The 24,325-nt window shown below is 42.5% G+C and overlaps 1 protein-coding gene across 1 annotated transcript; it reads right to left on the bottom strand.

Annotated features, from left to right (window-relative positions):
* Positions 1-652: 652 nt before the first annotated feature.
* On the bottom strand, positions 653-23,394 carry hspa9 (heat shock protein 9). The gene is made up of 16 exons (XM_041782433.1): positions 23,078-23,394; positions 14,355-14,413; positions 14,016-14,103; positions 10,670-10,851; positions 10,441-10,565; positions 8,061-8,134; positions 7,867-7,973; positions 7,632-7,794; positions 7,479-7,529; positions 6,355-6,756; positions 4,182-4,409; positions 3,877-4,099; positions 3,573-3,667; positions 3,389-3,481; positions 1,740-1,880; positions 653-1,632 (listed from the first exon to the last, which is right to left on the bottom strand). Exons 1-16 carry the CDS (start codon positions 23,156-23,158, stop codon positions 1,558-1,560), a joined length of 2,187 nt encoding a protein of 728 aa, XP_041638367.1. The 5' UTR covers positions 23,159-23,394; the 3' UTR covers positions 653-1,557.
* Between the last annotated feature and the right edge of the window lie 931 nt (positions 23,395-24,325).

Below are 24,325 nucleotides of genomic sequence, written 5' to 3' on the forward strand. Positions count from 1 at the left end.
CTGGGTTAAGTTATTTCTAGGTTAAATATTTCTGGGTTAAATATTTTAGGGTTAAATATTTTAGTGTTAAATATTCTAGAGTCACATATGTCAGGATTAAATATTTTAGGGTTAAAATGTTAGGGTTAAATAATCTGGAGGTAAATATTTCACGGTTTAATGCGTCTGGGTTAAATATTTCAGGTGTAAATTTTTAAGGGTTAAAAATTTTAGGGTTAAATATTTCTAGGTTAAATATTTCAGTATTAAATATTTCTGGGTTAAGTTATTTCTAGGTTAAATATTTTAGGGTTAAATATTTTAGGGTTAAATATTTCAGGTGTAAATTTTTAAGGGTTTAATATTTTAGGGTTAAATATTTTAGGGTTAAATATTTATGGGTTAAATATTTCAATGTTTAATATTTCTGGGTTAAGTTATTTCTAGGTTAAATATTTCTGGGTTAAATATTTTAGGGTTAAATATTTTAGTGTTAAATATTTTAGGGTTAAATATTTTAGTGTTAAATATTTCTGGGTTAAATATTTTAGTGTTAAATATTTCTGTTAAAGGGCTGCTGGGATATTTCCACACTTCTCTGTCAGCAGAGATTTATAAATTCATCAGTTTATTTTAATTTGATCACAGGATGAAAGAAAAGCACAAACTTTGATCACATTTCAGATTTTTTATTAGAAAAAGACAAACACTAATCATGACCTCCATTTTCACTCCACTAATATAATCTTGCCCCTTTAGAAAAAAACCCTTCCTCTTTATTTCAGTTCAGTCTGGACCTCAGACCAGGATCTGGATCAGACCTCCATGCAGCAACAATCACAGAGAGAGAGAGAGAGCGGCTCCTGCTGTCTGAATCACTAACGGACTAAGGCCTCGTCTTCTGCTGTACAGCTTCAAACGTCCACGATCACCTGGTATGAACCCGCGTCGTTCTAAGCAGACTCCCTGAAGCTTGGCCTCATCCTCACATTCACACAGACATTATTTTATTCATTTATTATAGTTTTTCTTATTATCAGTAAAGGCCGACTCCTGAAGTCCTCTGGACCAACGCTTTAAACTCCAGAGGACTTCTGGACAGGACCAGATCTCTGTTCTAGAGCTGCAGATGTTTTTTTACACAAGAGTGAAACTGATGAAATAATAAACTCTGTGATTCTGCATCAGTGTTTAGAGTCAGACTGACCTGGACCTCTGACGTTAAATACTTCATGAACTACGAGACTGTGAGCTAACATAGAGACGGTTTACATGAGCGTCTGAACTTTCGCTCTGCAGGAACAATCCGGACTGTTCCAGTCAAACAGAAAAAAAAAAACATGAGACAAAAACATGAACTCTGATCAGCTGAGTCAGATAAACAGGATATCACAGGAGCACATTAACATGAACTAGAGGGTTTTACTGCCAAAACACAGTAGAATAATTTACCACGCTGAGAATGACCAGGGTCCAGTTAGTCACTCCAAACTGCCACGCCCTCCCTGCCCTTAGTCCCCGCCCCAGTCCAACAGTCCTCTGTTGTCATGGAAACCCAGTGACACAAAGTGCAAAGGTTTACTGCTGACCCTCCTTCTTCTCTCCCTCTGATGAACCCGAGCTGCTGCTGCTGCCTTCTCGCTCTGCTGCCATCTGCAGGAAGAAAACAGTAGTGCAGGTGAGAAAGGACGGTTCTAAACCAGGAACAAAACCTCAACCAGTAACAGTGTAGATACAGAGAGGATCTTAGCGGTTCTTACCTTCTTGTAAGCCATTTCGAAGAGCTTAAGCGACGCCTGCTGCAGTGTGCTGGCCGCCTGTTTGATGTTCTCGCCTGTCTCAGAGTCTTTGTTGGCCAGAAGATCCCGAACCTTTGAGATCTCCTCCTTCAGCTTGGTGCACTGAGATCAGAGAGAGGGGAGGTTAGCACAGACTGTCTGAACCAGGACTAAACCCTGGACCATTACCCAGGTCTGACAGAGCTGCAGTGACACTAAACTCACTGTTAATTCTGGTATGCTGTGTTTTCATCTTCTGAACAGATTCCACTTTCTCATTTTAGCTGCAGATGTTTTTACACAAGAGTGAAACTGATGAAATAATAAACTCTGTGATTCTGCATCAGTGTTTAGAGTCAGACTGACCTGGACCTCTGACGTTAAATACTTCATGAACTACGAGACTGTGAGCTAACATAGAGACGGTTTACATGAGCGTCTGAACTTTCGCTCTGCAGGAACAATCCGGACTGTTCCAGTCAAACAGAAAAAAAAAAACATGAGACAAAAACATGAACTCTGATCAGCTGAGTCAGATAAACAGGATATCACAGGAGCACATTAACATGAACTAGAGGGTTTTACTGCCAAAACACAGTAGAATAATTTACCACGCTGAGAATGACCAGGGTCCAGTTAGTCACTCCAAACTGCCACGCCCTCCCTGCCCTTAGTCCCCGCCCCAGTCCAACAGTCCTCTGTTGTCATGGAAACCCAGTGACACAAAGTGCAAAGGTTTACTGCTGACCCTCCTTCTTCTCTCCCTCTGATGAACCCGAGCTGCTGCTGCTGCCTTCTCGCTCTGCTGCCATCTGCAGGAAGAAAACAGTAGTGCAGGTGAGAAAGGACGGTTCTAAACCAGGAACAAAACCTCAACCACATGGATGCAGGAGGACCAGAGAAACATCTTAGCGGTCTGAACCATCCTTGTAAGCCATTTCGAAGATCTCTGAAGGATCATTGAACTCTTCCACTCCTTCAGCTTGGTGCACTGAGATCAGAGAGAGGGGAGGTTAGCACAGACTGTCTGAACCAGGACTAAACCCTGGACCATTACCCAGGTCTGACAGAGCTGCAGTGACACTAAACTCACTGTTAATTCTGGTATAAAAGCTGAACCTCAAAAACCTGTTTTCATCTAAAGAGTAAGCTCTGAACAGAACAGACCACCGCGGGGGAATGGTTCCACTTTTCGTCAGCGCCACTCCTTAGGAGTCTACAGTCCTAACGGTGCTGATAATGAAACCAGGAGTAAACCGTTTAGTAAATGCGTGGAGCACTGGTTTGACTAGGAACCTTCCTAGGAGGACAGAGCTCAGAGATGACCTCTTTCAAATGAGAAATCAGTGGAGGACCGCCTCCTGACTGGGCCCTGGTGTTTTCACTTGTTCACAGAAGCTCATGAATCACTGCTGTCTCTCTCAGAGTAGCTGTCTGTCTGTGGCTGAGAGTTTGGTTTAATCTGAGCTGAAGTTCAGGTCTGAGGCAGAAGGGGGCGCTGCAGCCTCGGCTCTGTACCAAACAACCCTCTAAACCACATGGATGCAGGAGGACCAGGCTGAAACATCTGAGACGGTCTGAACCATCCTATAAACAGATTGCAGATCTCTGAAGGATCAGGGAGGTTTTACCTCGTCAGCAGGAAGCTGGTCCTTGAACTCTTCCATCTTGGACTCTGTATCGTGGATGATGCCCTCGGCCATGTTGACGGCCTCCACGCGGTCCTGTGGACAAAAATGTGGAGTTCAGAGAGAGACAGAGACGAAACCACAGAAAGCCTGCCCACAGAGTCCCTGGTTCTGGTTCTGGCCTCACCTTTCTCCTCCTGTCCTCCTCGGCATACTTCTCAGCGTTCTTCACCATGTTCTCGATGTCGTCTTTACTGAGGCCTCCTGAGGACTGGATCACAACTACGGAGAGAGAGAAGAGCATCAGCTGATGGATCTATTGATCAGTGACAGGAAGAGGAAGTGATCAGCTGATGGATCTATTGATCAGTGACAGGAAGAGGAGGCGTGTTCATGAAATAACTGAATAAATGTTTTTAATCATCCTGATTCCAATCAGGAAACACTGATCATTGTTTCTGCCATCATGGAGCAGCCCCGCCCAGACGTACTCTGCTGTTCTCGGCCCGTGCCCTTGTCCTTGGCAGAGACGTGGACGATGCCGTTGGCGTCGATGTCAAAGGTGACCTCGATCTGAGGAACGCCACGGGGGGCGGGGGGGATTCCCACCAGAGTGAACTGACCCAGGACCTTGTTGTCTGCCGCCATCTCTCTCTCACCCTGACACACCTTGATCTCCACCTGAGTCTGCCCGTCAGCAGCTGTGGAGAACACCTGGAGGAAGAAAAGGCCGTTAGTCATCATCAGCATCAGAGGGAACCTCTGCCGTGGTCAGAGGGGGAGGAGTCTACCCTACCTGGCCCTTCTTGGTGGGGATGGTCGTGTTCCTGTTGATCAGTTTAGTGAAGACTCCTCCCAGAGTCTCGATACCCAGGGACAGCGGGGTCACATCCAACAGCAGGACATCAGTGACATCACCAGCCAGAACTCCGCCCTGAATGGCTGCTCCTATGGCAACGGCCTCGTCAGGATTCACAGATTTACTGGGAGCCCGGCCGAACAGATCCTGGACCGTCTGCTGGACCTGAGGAGAAGTGGACAAGTTAATGCGAGTCTTTGACTCTACACTCGTCTACACGCCAAAAGACTTTTAAAACAGTCCCAGAGGGTTAAACTTGACATACTAGATAGGAAGGAGACACACTAGAGAGGAGGGAGACACAGTAGAGAGGAAGGAGGCACTAGAGAGGAAGGAGACAGGCTAGAGAGGAAGGAGACACAGTAGAGAGGAAGGAGGCACTAGAGAGGAAGGAGACAGGTTAGAGACGAAAGAGACACCAGAGAGGAAGGAGACACGCTAGAGAGGAAGGAGACACAGTAGAGAGGAAGGAGGCACTAGAGAGGAGGGAGACACAGTAGAGAGGAAGGAGGCACTAGAGAGGAAGGAGACAGGCTAGAGAGGAAGGAGACACAGTAGAGAGGAAGGAGGCACTAGAGAGGAAGGAGACAGGCTAGAGAGGAAGGAGACACCAGAGAGGAAGGAGACAGGCTAGAGAGGAAGGAGACACAGTAGAGAGGAAGGAGGTACTAGAGAGGAAGGAGACAGGCTAGAGAGGAAGGAGACACGCTAGAGAGGAAGGAGACACGCTAGAGAGGAAGGAGACACGCTAGAGAGGAAGGAGACACTGTAGAGAGGTAGGAGGCACTAGAGAGGAAGGAGACAGGCAGGTTAGAGAGGAAAGAGACACTAGAGAGGAAGGAGACACGCTAGAGAGGAAGGAGACACAGTAGAGAGGAAGGAGGCACTAGAGAGGAGGGAGACACAGTAGAGAGGAAGGAGGCACTAGAGAGGAAGGAGACAGGCTAGAGAGGAAGGAGACACAGTAGAGAGGAAGGAGGCACTAGAGAGGAAGGAGACAGGTTAGAGACGAAAGAGACACCAGAGAGGAAGGAGACACGCTAGAGAGGAAGGAGACACAGTAGAGAGGAAGGAGGCACTAGAGAGGAGGGAGACACAGTAGAGAGGAAGGAGGCACTAGAGAGGAAGGAGACAGGCTAGAGAGGAAGGAGACACAGTAGAGAGGAAGGAGGCACTAGAGAGGAAGGAGACAGGCTAGAGAGGAAGGAGACACCAGAGAGGAAGGAGACAGGCTAGAGAGGAAGGAGACACAGTAGAGAGGAAGGAGGTACTAGAGAGGAAGGAGACAGGCTAGAGAGGAAGGAGACACGCTAGAGAGGAAGGAGACACGCTAGAGAGGAAGGAGACACGCTAGAGAGGAAGGAGACACAGTAGAGAGGAAGGAGGCACTAGAGAGGAAGGAGACAGGCTAGAGACGAAAGAGACACCAGAGAGGAAGGAGACACGCTAGAGAGGAAGGAGACACAGTAGAGAGGAAGGAGGCACTAGAGAGGAGGGAGACACAGTAGAGAGGAAGGAGGCACTAGAGAGGAAGGAGACAGGCTAGAGAGGAAGGAGACACAGTAGAGAGGAAGGAGGCACTAGAGAGGAAGGAGACAGGCTAGAGAGGAAGGAGACACAGTAGAGAGGAAGGAGGCACTAGAGAGGAAGGAGACAGGCTAGAGAGGAAGGAGACACCAGAGAGGAAGGAGACAGGCTAGAGAGGAAGGAGACACAGTAGAGAGGAAGGAGGCACTAGAGAGGAGGGAGACACAGTAGAGAGGAAGGAGGCACTAGAGAGGAAGGAGACAGGCTAGAGAGGAAGGAGACACAGTAGAGAGGAAGGAGGCACTAGAGAGGAAGGAGACAGGCTAGAGAGGAAGGAGACACAGTAGAGAGGAAGGAGGCACTAGAGAGGAAGGAGACAGGCTAGAGAGGAAGGAGACACCAGAGAGGAAGGAGACAGGCTAGAGAGGAAGGAGACACAGTAGAGAGATGTCTGACTGATGTGTTTGGTTTTTGGTGAGCTCTAAGGGGGCTTGGCAGACAGACCGGTTTACTCAGCCATCAGAGGGCGCTGCAGCCTCCCTTACCCTGGACCAAGTCTGGTTCTGTGGTGGGTCTTCTGTACCTTTGGCATGCGGGACATTCCTCCAACCAGAAGAACCTCTCCAATGTCCCCCTTGGACACCTCGGCGTCCTGCATGGCCTTCTGACAGGGAGCCACGGTACGGCGGATCAGATCGGCCACGATGCCCTCAAACTGAGACCGGGTCAGCTTCATGTTCAGGTGTTTGGGTCCAGAGGCGTCCATGGTCAGGTAGGGTAGGTTGATGTCGGTCTGGAGGAGAGGACGGGACACCTCTGATTCAGCTGTTACCAAGAACCAACAAGAACCTGGACCTGGACCAGAAACCCTGCTATGTGAGGGTTTCTGGTCCAGGACTAGGCCTGGACCTGATACTGATACTACATACAGTCTGCTCTTGGACCACGCCTGGACTTGATACTGATACCACAGTGTGCTCCTGGACTAGGTCTGGACCTGATACTGATACTACAGTCTAGTCCTGGACTAGGTCTGGACTTGATACTGATACCACAGTGTGCTCCTGGACTAGGTCTGGACTTGATACTGATACTACAGTCTAGTCCTGGACTAGGTCTGGACTTGATACTGATACTACAGTGTGCTCCTGGACTAGGTCTGGACTTGATACTGATACTAAAGTCTAGTCCTGGACTAGGTCTGGACTTGATACTGATACTACAGTCTGGTCCTGGACTGTGTCTGGACTTGATACTGATACTACAGTCTGGTCCTGGACTAGGTCTGGACTTGATACTGATACTACAGTCTGGTCCTGGACTGGGTCTGGACATGATACTGATACTACAGTCTGGTCCTGAAATGGGTCTGGAATTGATACTGGTACTACAGTCTGGTCCTGGACTAGGTCTGGACTTGATACTGATACTCTGGACATGATACTCTACAGTCTGGTAAGGGTGTCTGTGTACCCTCAGATTTAAAGTGGTCTGCAAACCCTCAGATTTAAGGTGGTCTGCATACCCTCAGATTTAAGGTGGTCTGCATACCCTCAGATTTAAGGTGGTCTGTGTACCCTCAGATTTAAGGTGGTCTGCAAACCCTCAGATTTAAGGTGGTCTGCGTACCCTCAGATTTAAGGTGGTCTGTGTACCCTCAGATTTAAGGTGGTCTGTGTACCCTCAGATTTAAGGTGGTCTGCAAACCCTCAGATGTAAGGTGGTCTCCATGTTGTCTTTGGTCAGATCAACTCCAGACTGAACAGAGGGAAATAGAACACTGATGAGACCACTTCAGACCGGACTACCTGGACCAGGACTACCTGGATCAGGACTCATGGAAAGGCCGAATCTCCTCACCTCTCTCTTGAACTCTTTGACAATGTGTTGGAGGAGGTGCTGGTCAAAGTCCTCTCCTCCCAGGAAGGTGTCTCCATTTGTGGACTTCACCTCAAAAACCCCTTTCTGGATCTCCAGGACTGAGATATCGAAGGTTCCTCCTCCCAGATCGTAGACAGCGATACTGCAGGCAGACAGGCGGCGTTAGCTCAGGAACAGAACCTGCAGACATTTTTACGGTCTACGCCACACTCACATCTTATCCTGGGTTTTGTCCAGGCCGTACGCCAGAGCAGCAGCCGTCGGCTCGTTGATGACACGCAGGACGTTCAGACCGGCGATCTGACCAGCATCTTTGGTGGCCTGAGAGTCACAGGTATAGAAATATCACATGTGTGAATGCTGGAAGGAGCCATAGTCTTATTCTAATCCAAGGACAGGTGTGCATACCTGTCTCTGAGAGTCGTTGAAGTAAGCTGGCACGGTCACCACGGCGTTCTTCACTTTAGTCCCCAGGTAGTTCTCTGCAGCACAAACCAACCATCATCAGAGCGTTTCACAGAGGTACGCCATGAGGGAAAGGACCAAGACTGACCCTGGTCCTGATTTAACCAGCTGGTCTAAACCCTCCAGAGTTCCTTTATATCCTAACGCATCCATCCCTAAGCACAAAAACTGCCAGCTTCCTAAAATCAGCTGTAAAATATTCTTTTTCCAAAAAAAGTCTGAACATAAAGGAATGCATCGGGTTATGTTCAGAAATGTCACTTTCACACGTTTGGTCTTCAGGAGCTAGAGAGTCTGTTGTTGTGTAGCTATTTTAAGGCACTTAGACAACAATTCTATAAAAATGTAAAAAAACAAAACAAAAAAATATCCAGCAACTTTGAGCTCCATTTATTAAACAGAAGAAGATTCTGACACCAATGTGTTTTTCTCTCTGATTGGTTGCTAGCTAAGAAGCGTCAGAGAGAAGCATCTGACCATCATGGTCTACAGTTGCTGTGCTCCTCCACAATAAGCCCGTCCTGTCCTGAATGTTTAACAGCTGAAGCTAAAATCAAAACGAGGAAAGACTCAGGATGGGATGAAGATCATGTTTGTGTGAAAGGAGGACCATCAGCAGACCGGGAACCAGCCGGGTTCTACGCACCTAGAGGCATTATGACCCAGAATCAGAAACCTCAAACCGGCTTCATATGTATGATTCAGGGTCTGGAGGATATGATGTGATTTTGGGCAGTAAAACAATCGTGGTGACACTTGAAGATTATTCAGAAAAATAATGGTTGGTGATGAGCCTTCACTCCAGAGAGGCAGTTGATTTTAGTTTTAGTCTTTAAATGAAATGCATTTTAGTTTTAAGTCACATTTGAGTCATTTCTACCCTTTTTAGTCTCAGTCTAGTTTTAGTCATCACAGATCTATTTTTGTTAGTCTAGTTTTAGTCATCACAGATCTATGTTTGTTAGTCTAGTTTTAGTCATCACAGATCTATGTTTGTTAGTCTAGTTTTAGTCATCACAGATCTATGTTTGTTAGTCTAGTTTAGTTTTAGTCATCACAGATCTATGTTTGTTAGTCTAGTTTTAGTCATCACAGATCTATGTTTGTTAGTCTAGTTTTAGTCATCACAGATCTATGTTTGTTAGTCTAGTTTAGTTTTAGTCATCACAGATCTATGTTTGTTAGTCTAGTTTAGTTTTAGTCATCACAGATCTATGTTTGTTAGTCTAGTTTAGTTTTAGTCATCACAGATCTATGTTTGTTAGTCTAGTTTTAGTCATCACAGATCTATGTTTGTTAGTCTAGTTTTAGTCATCACAGATCTATGTTTGTTAGTCTAGTTTAGTTTTAGTCATCACAGATCTATGTTTGTTAGTCTAGTTTTAGTCATCACAGATCTATTTTTGTTAGTCTCAGTCTAGTTTTAGTCATCACAGATCTATGTTTGTTAGTCTAGTTTTAGTCATCACAGATCTATGTTTGTTAGTCTAGTCTAGTTTTAGTCATCACAGATCTATGTTTGTTAGTCTAGTTTTAGTCATCACAGATCTATGTTTGTTAGTCTAGTTTTAGTCATCACAGATCTATGTTTGTTAGTCTAGTCTAGTTTTAGTCATCACAGATCTATGTTTGTTAGTCTAGTTTTAGTCATCACAGATCTATGTTTGTTAGTCTAGTTTTAGTCATCACAGATCTATTTTTGGTAGTCTAATTTTAGTCATAGAAAAATGGCTGTCGAGGAATAGTTCAAGTCGATGAAATGAACACTGCAGAGAGGACCCCAGGATCTTAGGAGGAGGCAAATCTTGATTCACATCAGATTTAAAATCCTGTATGTGGCCATCCTAGACTTAGCTGTGATAGATTAAGACACAACATTCAATTCTATTTCACTGCATTTTAAAATCAATTTAACTCTTTTATATGTTCAATAATGTGCACAAATACATGATTTAATAGGATAAAGCCTAATCTAAACATCCAGTTAGATTTTAACAATAAAACGTTTGATTATGAATCTTAATGTTTGTGCAGGAGTTTAATCATGAGACACTTGTTTAAGCGTAAAGCTTCCTGGACTATGTCCACTAAGGAACTATGAAAGGATTTTTTACTGTGTTTAATCATCTATTTAACTGATATCTTCTTTCTCTACAGTGTTAACACACTGCCCTGCAGTCTCATGTCCTTATATGGGCATAACAGGGGTGTTTCCCTATGCTAATAAGGAGAAATGCTTGTACGTCCAGCTCAGGTCACCTTAAGAACAGGAGAGAACAGTTCAGCAGGTTAACAAGGACCACTGATCCAGACCCAGTCTCACCTGCAGTCTCCTTCATCTTCATCAGGACGAAGGCTCCAGCCTGGCTTGGAGAGTACATTTTCCCATGAGCCTCCACCCAGGCATCCCCGTTAGACGCACGGACGATCTTGTAGGGGACGTTCTTCCTGTTTCAGAAAAATAAAGTTTAAAAAAACAGATTTGTGGAATATTTCTGGTATTTTCAGCCGTTTAGAAACATTCACAGTGATGACAGAAAAGATTCACTCACAGGTCTTTCTGCACCTCGGGGTCATCAAAGCGGCGCCCAATCAGCCTCTTGGTGGCATACAGCGTGTTCTGGGGGTTGGTGACAGCCTGGCGTTTAGCGGGCATGCCCACCAGACGCTCGCCATCGGCTGTGAAGGCGATGACTGAAGGAGTGGTCCTGGCTCCCTCTGCATTCTCCAACACCTGAGAGACAGACGGGTCGGTCAGGGTTAGGGTTATTCATGCAGGATTACTGTGGACCTCTGGTAGTCCAGAGTAATCCCAGAGGATGCCTGTGTTTGTAATCCCTCGTGAATCAACCAGGTCTGTGAGTTGTGAAGTTCCAGGGTAAATTCCTGACCATATTTCAGCACACAGCAGAGCTGGACTTTAACCGTTTTAGCCCATAGCACTGGTGCTGCAGAGGCTGACTTGTAGCACAGAACAAAAACCTGTAGCACAAAATACACGGCGTTCCACATTATTATGCAAATGACAGAATATTTTCAAGTCATCAGCCGTTACAGCATAATTCAAATGTTTTTGAACAAACTTCATAATGATAACCTTTTTTTTTTTTTAAGTAAAAACCTCTGAATGCACTGTTCCATATTATTAAGCACAACTGAGTTTCATAACATTTTATAGGTGGTAAAGAAGTGAAAATGGTCATTTGTTGAATCTGCAGCAAATATTTACTGAAATCAAAGCTATTTCAATCAAAAACATCTGAACAGGCCCAGTTCCATGTTAACATAGGAGCCCTTCTCTGATATCACCTTCACTATTCTTCATTCATTGAACTTGTGAGTGTTTGGAGAGTTTCTGCTTGAATTTCTTTGCAGGATGTCAGAATATCCTCCCAGAGCTGCTGTTCTGATGTGAACTGCCTCCCACCCTCATAGATCTTTAGCTTGAGGATGCTCCAAAGGTTCTCAGTAGGGTTAAAGGTCAGGGGAGGATGGGGGCCACACCATGAGTTTCTCTCCTTTTATGCCCATAGCAGCCAATGACACAGAGGGATTCTCTGCAGCATGAGATGGAGCATTGTCACGCATGAAGATCATTTTGCTACAGAAGGCACGGTTCTTCTTTTTGTACCATGGAAGAAAGTGGTCAGTCAGAAACTCTAGATACTTTGCCGAGGTCATTTTCACACCTTCAGGGACCCTAAAGGGGCCTATCAGCTCTCTCCTCATGAATCCGGCCCAGAACATGACTCCGCCCCCTCCTTGCTGACATCACAGTCTTGTTGGGACATGGTGGCCATCCACCAACCATCCACTACTCCTCCATCTGGACCATCCAGGGTTGCACGGCACTCATCAGTCAACAAGACTGTTTGAAAATGAGTCTTCATGTATTTCTGGGCCCACTGCAACCGTTTCTGCTTGTGAGCATTGGTTAGGGGGGGCTGAATAGTAGGTTTATACACGACTGCAAGCCTCTGGAGGATCCTACACCTTGAGGTTGGTGGGACTCCAGAGGCACCAGCAGCTTCAAATACCTGTTTGCTGCTTTGTAATGGCATTTTAGCATCTGCTCTCTTAATCCTAGGGACGCACGATAATTATCGGTACCGATAAATTATCGGCCGATAACGCATATATTTTACATATTTTAATTATCCCGATAATGAAATATTAATCGATGAAATCCACCGATAGTAAAGGTGTTTATTTTCTTTCTCACGAGACTACACATTCCCAAACAGTAGGTGGTGCCGCAGTATGAGACCCTGTGTTAACCACCAGAGAAGAAGAAAGATGCAGCCTCAGCCGTACCGGTGGAGTTTTTTCAGTATATACGGGGAGGATAACACGGCAGTGTTTGCAAAATTTACTCCGCAAAGCTCCTGAAGAGTGGAAAACAGTCCTCGAATTCTCTACTCTCACACAATTGTTCTTATAAGTCACTAAAACGGCTTCATCCTAACGACGTTAAAACGAAGCGGCAGTAGCAACTAGCATTAGCCGCAAGCATTAAGACCATGCCAAAGGTTAAGATGAGGCAGAGTGCTGATGAAGCAGGCACTGGAAACTGGAGAAAGTTCGTCAGAGCCAAAAGGCAACGCTAAAGCCGTGTTTCCATCAGGGGGTCCGGTTTGATTCAGTTTGGTTTGGTATGGTTTGGTACGCTAAACCCCAAAGTAGTTTGCGTTTCCACAGACACCCGTGCTCTCACTTGGGTGGGCGGGGCTGTGAAAGCATGCAGGTAAAGTCAAAGACAGCGCGAGTCAGCTGTTCCAGCAGCAGAGTTATAGAAAGGATGAGTGGCAGAAATCAGTAGGAATAAGCAGTAAACAGCTTTATTTCAGCTGAAAGTGCTTTAAAAAAAAATAACTACATCTTAATGTTAACAGCTGTCAGTACAGATCCTCAGCTGATGAATACGTGAACAGAGACGGTTTGAGTCGTAACGCTGCGTTAATATGTGAATATATCTAGTCTAGAACAGTTTATACCACAAAACATGAAAGTTTAGAGCTGTACTGTGAGAACTCACTGCATTAAAAATAAAGTTAAAGTTGAGCTGGTGTTAAAATCAAGCTAGATTAAGTCAGAAATCCGGGGTGCGCTGATCTGGTTTTAAAATAGTCTGCAGCCTGAAGTTTTACAAACACGTCCAACAACCACAGAGCGATGTTTTCACAGGTTACCTAACGTAAGACGTAGATTAATAACTAGTTAGAGAGGAGAATGAACTGTTCTAAGGCTTCGTATTCACTAAACTTCAGCATTAATTTAGTTTCTCATCCATCACTGATGGATCAGGCTGATGTGAGCCTTCAGGCTCTGCTTTGTGTTCTTAAAATCATCCAGATTAACGTCAGGAAACTGGATTTGTGGTCAGATACCAACATCCACAGACTAGGAAACAGTTTGGATCTCCGTTGAGTCCAAATTTTTCCCATTTAGGCAGACATTGGTACATTTATCTCCCGTTTTCGCTCGCTTCTCACAGCAGACTTCTGTCTTTGAAGCCCGGAGGTGAGCAGCTGAGTCACACGCTGACGTGACGTCAGTGCAGCCCCTATTGTTGTGTGTAGCTCCGCCTTTTTGGTACGGGGAGGTAAGACTGGCACCCCTACAGAAGGGTGCCGAAAAGTGGGACGGTGCAGTTCGCTTTTTTGGGACCCTTTCTCTATGGAAACGACAAAAAAAGCGTGCCGTCCCACACCTAACTGAACCGAACTGCTTGGTGGAAACGACCTATATTAAAGACATCAACATCATAATCAACATCCTTTAGACCAGGGAACCTGTTACTACAGGAACGTCCGTTAGACCAGGGACCCTGACACCCTTAGAACTACACAGGAACATTTATCCGGACCAGAGATCTACATACGGTACATTCTCACTCACCTTGGCCTGCTTGCCCTCCATGACCGCCACACAGGAGTTTGTGGTTCCCAGGTCGATGCCGATGACGGCACCTTTGACCGCTTCAGACCTACAACACACCAGACTGATGTCAGAGATAGAACACACTAGAGAGAGTGACAGCAGTCAGAGGAACCCTACAGGTCAGAGCAGACTGCTGGAGACATCTGTGTCAGGCTCTTAGTGATTCACTGATATAAAAACGTGAGTTCTTGGTGTATTGATGAAGGTTGGGATCATTGATGAGGCTAATTAATGCCAGTTAATGCTAATTAATGCTGAGTTTAAACTGCACAGTTAGTGACGGTCTCTGATACTCACGCATAGTCCCTCCTGGACAGAACTCTGAGAGAGTCTGGATGGAACCCACTCCAACATGCCTGTGAACACACCAGATCCAGGATTTAGATCAGACCTGTTACAGCACCAGAACCAGGATTTAGATCAGACCTGTTACAGCACCAGAACCAGGATTTAGATCAGACCTGTTACAGCACCAGAACCAGGATTTAGATCAGACCTGTTACAGCACCAGAACCAGGATTTAGATCAGACCTGTTAGTCTCATGAAATCAAAGAGAACCAAGCTTATTGAGCTTTTTCATACATCTTTTAAGTCGTCATCAGAACCATTCTAATAGGAATGTATGATTTGTAACATCAGCAGTATAAATCATGGATCAGCCTCAAATATCGGTCACATCTACAACTGTACCATCAGGTATAGGTGGGTTTTAGGACTCCACAGACTCCAGGGGCCCCGCTGTGAGCCCTGAACATTTAGAATGAAGCCTAGAACATTCCACCACTACCAGACTGTCTTCTTTCTCTCTCAGCTCTGATTGGCTCAGCTGTCAGGGACACCTGGTGTTCTGTTCTTTAATAAAGGAGTGAAAATATCGTGAAATAATGTGCGCACGTGTGAACTAATAAATATTAGGGGTGCACCAATCGATCGTCCAAAATTGGTATCGGTGCCGATTTCCTTAATTTTAGGAGATCGGTGATCGGCCGATCCTTGTAAATAAGATCTGTGGATAAGATTGGTTTCATATGCCTCTACCTACCGAAATGTGAAAAATGAAAGACTAAAGGAAGTGACATAATTTAGTAGTTTGGACAGCAATGCTTTAAACTTCTCATTTATATTTGAGAGAACTACCTCATGTGAAGTTAAAACAACAAGTTTGTATTGTTTCACGGGTATTGCTCCATGTTATTCAATAAAATAAGATTGAAACATTGAAGGTGTATGCTGTCAGTTATAAAAAAAATTGGTATCGGCCAAAATCGGAATCGGCAGGTCAGGCTTTTTAAAGATCGGTGATTGGCCAGAAAATTGCAATCGGTGCACCCCTAATAAATATTTGAACCAAAATCAGTCTGGATATAAAAGCACATTGTCAAAAATCTAATACTGAGCATCCCTACATACAGTACATCCGGAGAGCATTCACAGCACTTCACTTTTTCCACATTTTGTTATGTGACAGCCTCATTCCAACATGGAATAAATTCATTTTTTCCCTCAAAATTCTACACACAACACCCCATTATGACAATGTGAAAAAGTTTTTTTTTTAATTTTTGCAAATTTTTTAAAAATAAAAAACTGAGACATCACACGTACATAAGTATTCACAGCCTTTGCCACGACGCTCTAAATTGAGCTCAGGTTCTTCCTGTTTCCACTGATCATCCTTTAATGTTCCTACAGCTTAACTGGAGTCCACCTGTGGTAAATTCAGTTGATTGGACATGATTTGGAGAGGCACACACCTGTCTATATAAGGTCCCACAGGTGACAGTGCATGTCAGAGCACAAACCAAGCATGAAGTCAAAGGAATTGTCTGTAGACCTCTGAGACAGGATTGTCTGGAGGCACAAATCTGGGAAAGGGTACAGAAAAATTTCTCCTGCTCTGAAGGTCCTGGTGAGCACCGTGGCCTCCATCATCTGTAAATGGAAGAAGTTCAGAGTGTCAGGGAGGAGACCAAGAACCCGATGGTCACTCTGTCAGAGCTCCAGCGGTCCTCTGTGGAGAGAGGAGAACCTTCCAGAAGGTCTACCATCTCTGCAGCAATCCACCAATCAGGCCTGTATGGTAGAATGGCCAGATGGAAGCCACTCCTTAGTAAAAGGCACATGGCAGCATGCCTGGAGTTGGCCAAAAGGCTCCTGAAGGACTCTCAGACCAGGAGAAACTAAATTCTCTGGTCTGATGAGACGAAGATTGAACTCTTTGGCATGAATGCCAGGCGTCATGTTTGGAGGAAACCAGGCACCACTCATCACCTGGCTAATAACATCCCTACAGTGAAGCATGGTGGTGGCAGCATCATGCCGTGGGGATGCTTTTCAGGAACTGGGAGACAAGTCAGGATTGAGGGAAAGATGAATGCAGCAATGTACAGAGACATCCTGGATGAAGACCCGCCCCGGAGCGCTTCTGACCTCAGACTGGGGCAACGGTTCATCTTTCAGCAGGACAACAACCCTAAGCACACAGCCAAGATGTCAAAGGAGTGGCTTCAGGACAACTCTGTGAATGTCCTTCAGGACAGCTCTGTGAATGTCCTTCAGGACAGCTCTGTGAATGTCCTTCAGGACAGCTCTGTGAATGTCCTTCAGGACAGCTCTGTGAATGTCCTTCAGGACAGCTCTGTGAATGTCCTTGAGTGGCCCAGCCAGAGCCCAGACTTGAATCCCATAGAATATTTCTGGGGGATCTGAAAATGGCTGTGCACCGACGCTCCCCATCCAACCTGATGGAGCTGAGAGGTGCTGCAAAGAGGAGTGGGTGACACTGCCCAAAGATAGGTGTGCCAAGCTTGTGGCATCACACTCTGAAAGACTTGAGGCTAAAATTGCTGCCAAATGTGCATCAACAACGTATTGAGCAAAGGCTGTGAATACTTATGTACATGCGATGTCTCTGTTTTTTATTTAATAAAAAAAATTGCAAAAATTAAAAAAAAACTTTTTTCACATTGTCATAATGGGGTGTCATGTGTAGAATTTTGAGGAAAAAATGAATTTATTCCATGTTGGAATGAGGCTGTAACAAAATGTGGAAAAAGTGAAGCGCTGTGAATACTTTCCGGATGTACTGTAGAACTAACATTTAGGCATGTTTTAAAACACCTCCATCATGCTAAAGAGTGATGCTGTAGTAGTGGAGCATCAAGACTGAGAAAAGAACCTGCATGGTTTTAAAAAGAGGAAAAAATCCATCAAAAATGACCTACAATCTCTCTCACACTGACACATCAGAACCAGGGCTGAAAAAAGATGGGTAAGCGTGCCCATTAAGCCCACGTGCAACTTTGAAGTCAATTTAAAAAAGAGGGGCCTGTCTAACATTATTTTACACAATCACACAATTTCTTAATTATATGTCAGTTTTTGTTTGACACCAATCACATTTGTGGATACTGAATAAGGCCCGCCTACATTCGTGCAGTCTCAAGGAGGCTCAGATAAAGTCGCCCCAAAACTTTGGTGTTTTGGGACCCTCAGAAAAAAACTCTTTTCAACTATTTTCAGCCACTGACTTGTTAAGTACATTCATATTATGTAATTTGAGAGATTATTGATTTGTTTTTTGTGTATAAACTAGTCGTTTTTTGTCATTTCTTACTATTTAGCTTCATGTGAAAAGATGAGTCATGCTAGCTAGCGTAGCGAGCTAATCACTAGTCAGTACATGTAGCCGTACTGATAGATCCACTGCTGAAGGATTAAACATGATAAGTACACAAACTAAGTGTTTTCTGGTTCATTTTACATAAATCTTCAAATTAAGACACAAAAAAGGGTTTGGGTGGGTGAAATATTTTCAAAAAATGTCTTTTTTCCAAGGTGGGCTTAAATGGTACAGTGGCCCAAAAACAGCTAGCGTAAGCTAGCTTTGAACAAGAATTGCTTGATGATTCAGAAGGTTTGGCAAAAGAGGGACAACTGTGATGGCAAGTTTTATGGGCTACAGGCATTTCTTTGCACAGTTGTTTCATCTTTATTCCCCTGGTAGTCTCTGCAGAACCATCTAAGCCCATCTGATGTGTTTCAGCAGGAAATAATGACATTTTGAGGTTTGATAGCTTTCGCTGTAATCCTGTGTTGGATGTTGTTATACTAACTTCATTAACACGAGTACATCACAGATCACACACTGCCCAGAAGAATTATGTCAGTTAATTTTGCATAATAATTTGTTAACAGTGAGAAAAATGCCAACTAAAAGGAAGAATTACAGCAACTGTCCTAAAATCATCATTGTTACAGCCAAACATTAAATCCAAGTTCAATAAGATATTGTTGATGCACTGTAATGTCATTTAATACTTTTAACAACAAATAAATGTTTTTATTTTGTCAATATTGAATCAAATTTTGTAAATATTAAATAAAATGTTCAATGAATTGTTAAATACTGAAGCCAATGAAAATTAGTTTTAGGCCTACTTAGTCATGTTTGTGGCGGTCCATTTTTACAAGCCAAACATTAAATCCAAGTTCAAAAAATAAACTGTGTTTAACCTGTATTCGCCATGCACCATAGCTATTTTTCTGAACCGATACCGATAACCGATAATTTCCTACTCCTGATGGCCGATAACCGATAATAACCGATATATTTGTTTCAATTGTTGATTTAACAAAAGAAGTTTATTTGATGTTTATGCACATCTGGGGGTAAGAAGGGGTTAATATGCAGTGAGCAAAGACATTTATAACTCATTTTAACTAATATCACTCATGTTTTTCAAAAAACAAAGAACTATTCTGACTTTATAACTGTTATTATAGTTCACTTTTCTTAGTTAAACATTTGCGTACCAAGTACAGCAGACACAAACAGACATAGGTTTTCCCCATAAAACCAAATGATAACAGGCTGTTATGTTCAACAAATGGATATTTGGGGGTCGTTTATTTTATTTTATTTTTTTGCTCAAGCCAGGATTAAATAGAGCTGATGTTTGACATAAAGGTTTAAAATATGCACTGCCATCAGTCATATCAGAGATAGGTTAGGAATGTGAAGTCCTCCATGGTCTGTGGCTAACTTCTGTTCCTAACGTGGATCAGACTGAATGAAACCACGTCAAACAGAGCAGGCAGGTCTACGTCTATGAAAGCAGCGATGGATCAGGAGACTGTCAGACTGATTTTGTTATTATAGCGTTGGGCCTTTTGGCTCTGGCAAACTTTCTGCAGTTTTCAACGCCTGCTAATGCCCGCTGAGGCTAGTGGCTGCTGCCGCTTCGTTTTAACGTCATTAGGATGATGACTATCAGTGACTTGTAAGATCCATCGAGGACTTCTTTCTACTCTTTGCGACCTTTGCAGGGCAAATTCTACACACACGGTCGTGTTATCCTCCCCGTCAATACTGAATAACGCCACCGTGTTGTTAGCATTTTAGCACAGGGGCTGCTACTTTCTCTTCTTCTTTGGTGCTTTAATAGCAGGTCGTGTACTGCGGCACCACCTGCTGTTTCAGAATGTGTAGTCTCCTGAGAAAGAAAACAAACGCCAGCACTGCCGTGCTGACATAAATATATATGTTATCAGGGCTTGTCGTAATGATATTGGATCGATAAGAATGACGTAATAATTTCCTGTTATCGGCCCGATAGTTATCGTGCACCCCTAACATGTATAACATGTTACTGAATGAATATGTGTTTACTACCTGAAAAATATAATAAATTTTTATATTTCTGTCAATAAATGTGGTTGTGGGCTTATTTGGAACACACGTGGGCTAAAATGGTGCTTCGGTACCAATGAAGCCCATGCCAGACTTTTGACTTTATTCATATGATTTCTTTAATTTGTTCTTTAAAATATGCATAAGTAAAGAAATCTACTTTCAAATGAGAGATTAATTCTTAATTTTAACAAATGATCATGTTTATAAACACTCTAAGTATCTGAGAAAAATACGTCAACTTAGATTTTGGTGGGCTTAAACAGGTACACTTACCCTACATTTTTAATCACAATTAATCCCATAACATTTGTAGTAAATGCAATTAATTGCACCCTTTTTTATCATATTTTATCAGGCTATGACACTTAAAATCTGATGGTAATTACATTTATAATTTCAACAGTCGTAGAGATAATTACCATCAGATTTAAACAGTTGTAGAGGTAATTACCATCAGATTGAATCTATCGTAGATGTTATTACCATCAGATTAAATCTATCGTAGATGTTATTACCATCAGATTGAATCTATCGTAGATGGTATTACCATCAGATTGAATCTATCATAGATGTTATTACCATCAGATTAAATCTATCGTAGATGTTATTACCATCAGATTGAATCTATCGTAGATGTTATACCATCAGATTGAATCTATCGTAGATGTTATTACCATCAGATTGAATCTATCGTAGATGTTATTACCATCAGATTGAATCTATCATAGATGTTATTACCATCAGATTAAATCTATCGTAGATGTTATTACCATCAGATTGAATCTATCGTATATGTTATTACCATCAGATTGAATCTATCGTAGATGTTATTACCATCAGATTGAATCTATCGTAGATGTTATTACCATCAGATTGAATCTATCGTAGATGTTATTACCATCAGACTGAATCTATCATAGATGTTATTACCATCAGATTGAATCTATCGTAGATGTTATTACCATCAGATTGAATCTATCATAGATGTTATTACCATCAGACTGAATCTATCGTAGATGTTATTATCATCAGATTGAATCTATCGTAGATGTTATTACCATCAGATTGAATCTATCATAGATGTTATTACCATCAGATTGAATCTATCGTAGATGTTATACCATCAGACTGAATCTATCGTAGATGTTATTACCATCAGATTGAATCTAACTTAGATGTTATTACCATCAGACTGAATCTATCGTAGATGTTATTACCATCAGATTGAATCTATCATAGATGCTATTACCATCAGATTGAATCTATCGTAGATGTTATACCATCAGACTGAATCTATCGTAGATGTTATTACCATCAGATTGAATCTATTGTAGATGTTATTACCATCAGACTGAATCTATCATAGATGTTATTACCATCAGACTGAATCTATCGTAGATGTTATTATCATCAGATTGAATCTATCGTAGATGTTATTACCATCAGATTGAATCTATCATAGATGCTATTACCATCAGATTGAATCTATCGTAGATGTTATACCATCAGACTGAATCTATCGTAGATGTTATTACCATCAGATTGAATCTATCATAGATGTTATTACCATCAGACTGAATCTATCGTAGATGTTTTAACCATCAGACTGAATCTATCGTAGATGTTATTATCATCAGATTGAATCTATCGTAGATGTTATTACCATCAGATTGAATCTATCATAGATGTTATTACCATCAGATTGAATCTATCGTAGATGTTATACCATCAGACTGAATCTATCGTAGATGTTATTACCATCAGATTGAATCTAACTTAGATGTTATTACCATCAGATTGAATCTATCGTAGATGTTATTACCATCAGATTGAATCTATCGTAGATGTTATTACCATCAGATTGAATCTATCATAGATGTTATTACCATCAGACTGAATCTATCGTAGATGTTATTACCATCAGATTGAATCTATCGTAGATGTTATTACCATCAGATTGAATCTATCGTAGATGTTATTACCATCAGATTGAATCTATCGTAGATGTTATTACCATCAGATTGAATCTAACTTAGATGTTATTACCATCAGATTGAATCTATCGTAGATGTTATTACCATCAGATTGAATCTATCGTAGATGTTATTACCATCAGACTGAATCTATCGTTGATGTTATTACCATCAGACTGAATCTATCGTAGATGTTATTACCATCAGATTGAATCTATCGTAGATGTTATCACCATCAGATTGAATCTAACTTAGATGTTATTACCATCAGATTGAATCTATCGTAGATGTTATTACCATCAGACTGAATCTAACTTAGATGTTATTACCATCAGACTGAATCTATCGTAGATGTAATTACCATCAGATTGAATCTATTGTAGATGTTATTACCATCAGATTCAATCTAAAGTAGATGTTATTACCATCAGACTGAATCTAACTTAGATGTTATTACCATCAGATTGAATCTATCGTAGATGTTATTACCATCAGATTGAATCTATCGTAGATGTTATTACCATCAGATTGAATCTATCGGTGATGTTATTACCATCAGATTGAATCTATCGTAGATGTTATTACCATCAGATTGAATCTATCGTAGATGTTATTACCATCAGATTGAATCTATCGTAGATGTTATTACCATCAGATTGAATCTATCGTAGATGTTATTACCATCAGATTGAATCTATCGTAGATGTTATTACCATCAGACTGAATCTATCGTAGATGTTATTATCATCAGATTGAATCTATCGTAGATGTTATTACCATCAGATTGAATCTATCATAGATGTTATTACCATCAGATTGAATCTATCATAGATCGTGAATGTGAACTAAAGTTTAGATGGAGATGTCAGAGCTGATGAAGGTCACTGGTCTACTGTAAATCCAGACCTCCTGTCACCATTAAACACCATTAAACTGTCAATAAAACACACTAAATGGCATAAGAACACTAAACACTGATGTAGCTGTAGTTTTAACTCTAATCAGAGCGTTTTAACCGGATATTTGACCGGCTGGAGTCGAAGGTTAGCATACTAGCATAGCGCAGCATCTAGTAGCATTGTCGACGAGAACACGGTGATTTAACGAGACAAACATGGATGACAATAGGACAGAAATGAACTTTTCACAGGTGTTAATAATTTTTTACACAGTCAGATAAACAGTAGAGAGGATTTAGATGGTTAACAGTGAAAATGACGGTTAAATAACACGGCCTTATGCTAACAGCTAGCTCTCCTGTAAACATCTAAATACTGATTATACCCATTAGACTGAACCACCAGACATCACATTTAGGATTAGTAATCATAAAAACATGGTTAAAGCTCACCTTCTTCACCAGAGAGGACACGTTCCGGGCACAGCTGCCGGTCGGGAGAGTCCTTGAAACGGTTCTAGCAACACTCAACATTTTAGCACCTCAGCTAGCACGGTAACCAAACTGATCTAAACCTTAGCAGCGTTAAATCACACTAAAGGTGTTTGATGAACGAAGAAAGCTGAAAGAAGTCTGGTCTCAGCGGTCTTCAGGTTAGATTAGACCTGTCCCGGTTCAATTAGACCTGTCCCGGATAATTCAGAGCGGACTGTCTGACGGGGATCTGCTACAGCGAACTAACTGCGAAGCTCCTTCTGGAATTATCCAACACATGTTGCACCATGCACCGCGGAAGGACCCCAGAATGAGCGGGCCAATCAGTGCCTGAATAAATCCACACAGTTAAGATATTATACTTTAGATGTTAGATATTAACTACCATTAAACTATTACACATATTAAAACATGTATGAGAGATTGATCTGTCCCACTAAATACAATCACCAACCTGAAAGTTTTTACTTATTTATGATCAGGCAATGGTTGGGACATTCTCAGGTAGTGGGCATGTGAAGGTCATGATGTAACGACGAGTACCGGGGGGGGGGGTTTCACGTGGGTTACATCAGGGATGTGGAGGAGGTAGACTATAGAGGTAGACCATGAGTTAGCGACGTTTAAATGGTTTGGAGGACGTTGACGACCCCGAGGCCCTCGACTAGTCCGTCCTTGGGACTCAGATTTATTTATTTATTTATTTATCAGTGGTTGCACATGAGACAATAAAGCTGATACAAGCACAACTTTCAAAACCTAAAACCTCTGATCATCTAAACCTCTTGCATTAATCTAATATAGTCTGATGTGTTACGGTTCAGTGTATTCCCTCTGCCATCCCAGGGGTGCAGATTTAGATGTAAGTTTATACTCAGTATACCTGCAGATAGCCTGAACTACACCACTGTGAAAACCTTCATTACAGAAGTCCTGAAGGTCTATCATCTGATCACATTTACTTACATATACTATCTGTATTACTCAAAAAATCATCCATCCATCCCCTTATCCCTCCATCCCTCCATCCATCCCTCCATCCATCCATCCATCCATCCCCTTATCCCTCCATCCCTCCATCCATCCATCCCCTTATCCCTCCATCCCTCCATCCATCCATCCATCCATCCGTCCATCCATCCCCTTATCCATCCATCCATCCATCCCCTTATCCATCCATCCATCCATCCCCTTATCCATCCATCC

The sequence above is a fragment of the Cheilinus undulatus genome, unplaced genomic scaffold (assembly GCF_018320785.1).
Source record: "Cheilinus undulatus unplaced genomic scaffold, ASM1832078v1 Contig13, whole genome shotgun sequence".
NCBI classification, from domain to species: Eukaryota; Metazoa; Chordata; class Actinopteri; order Labriformes; family Labridae; genus Cheilinus; species Cheilinus undulatus.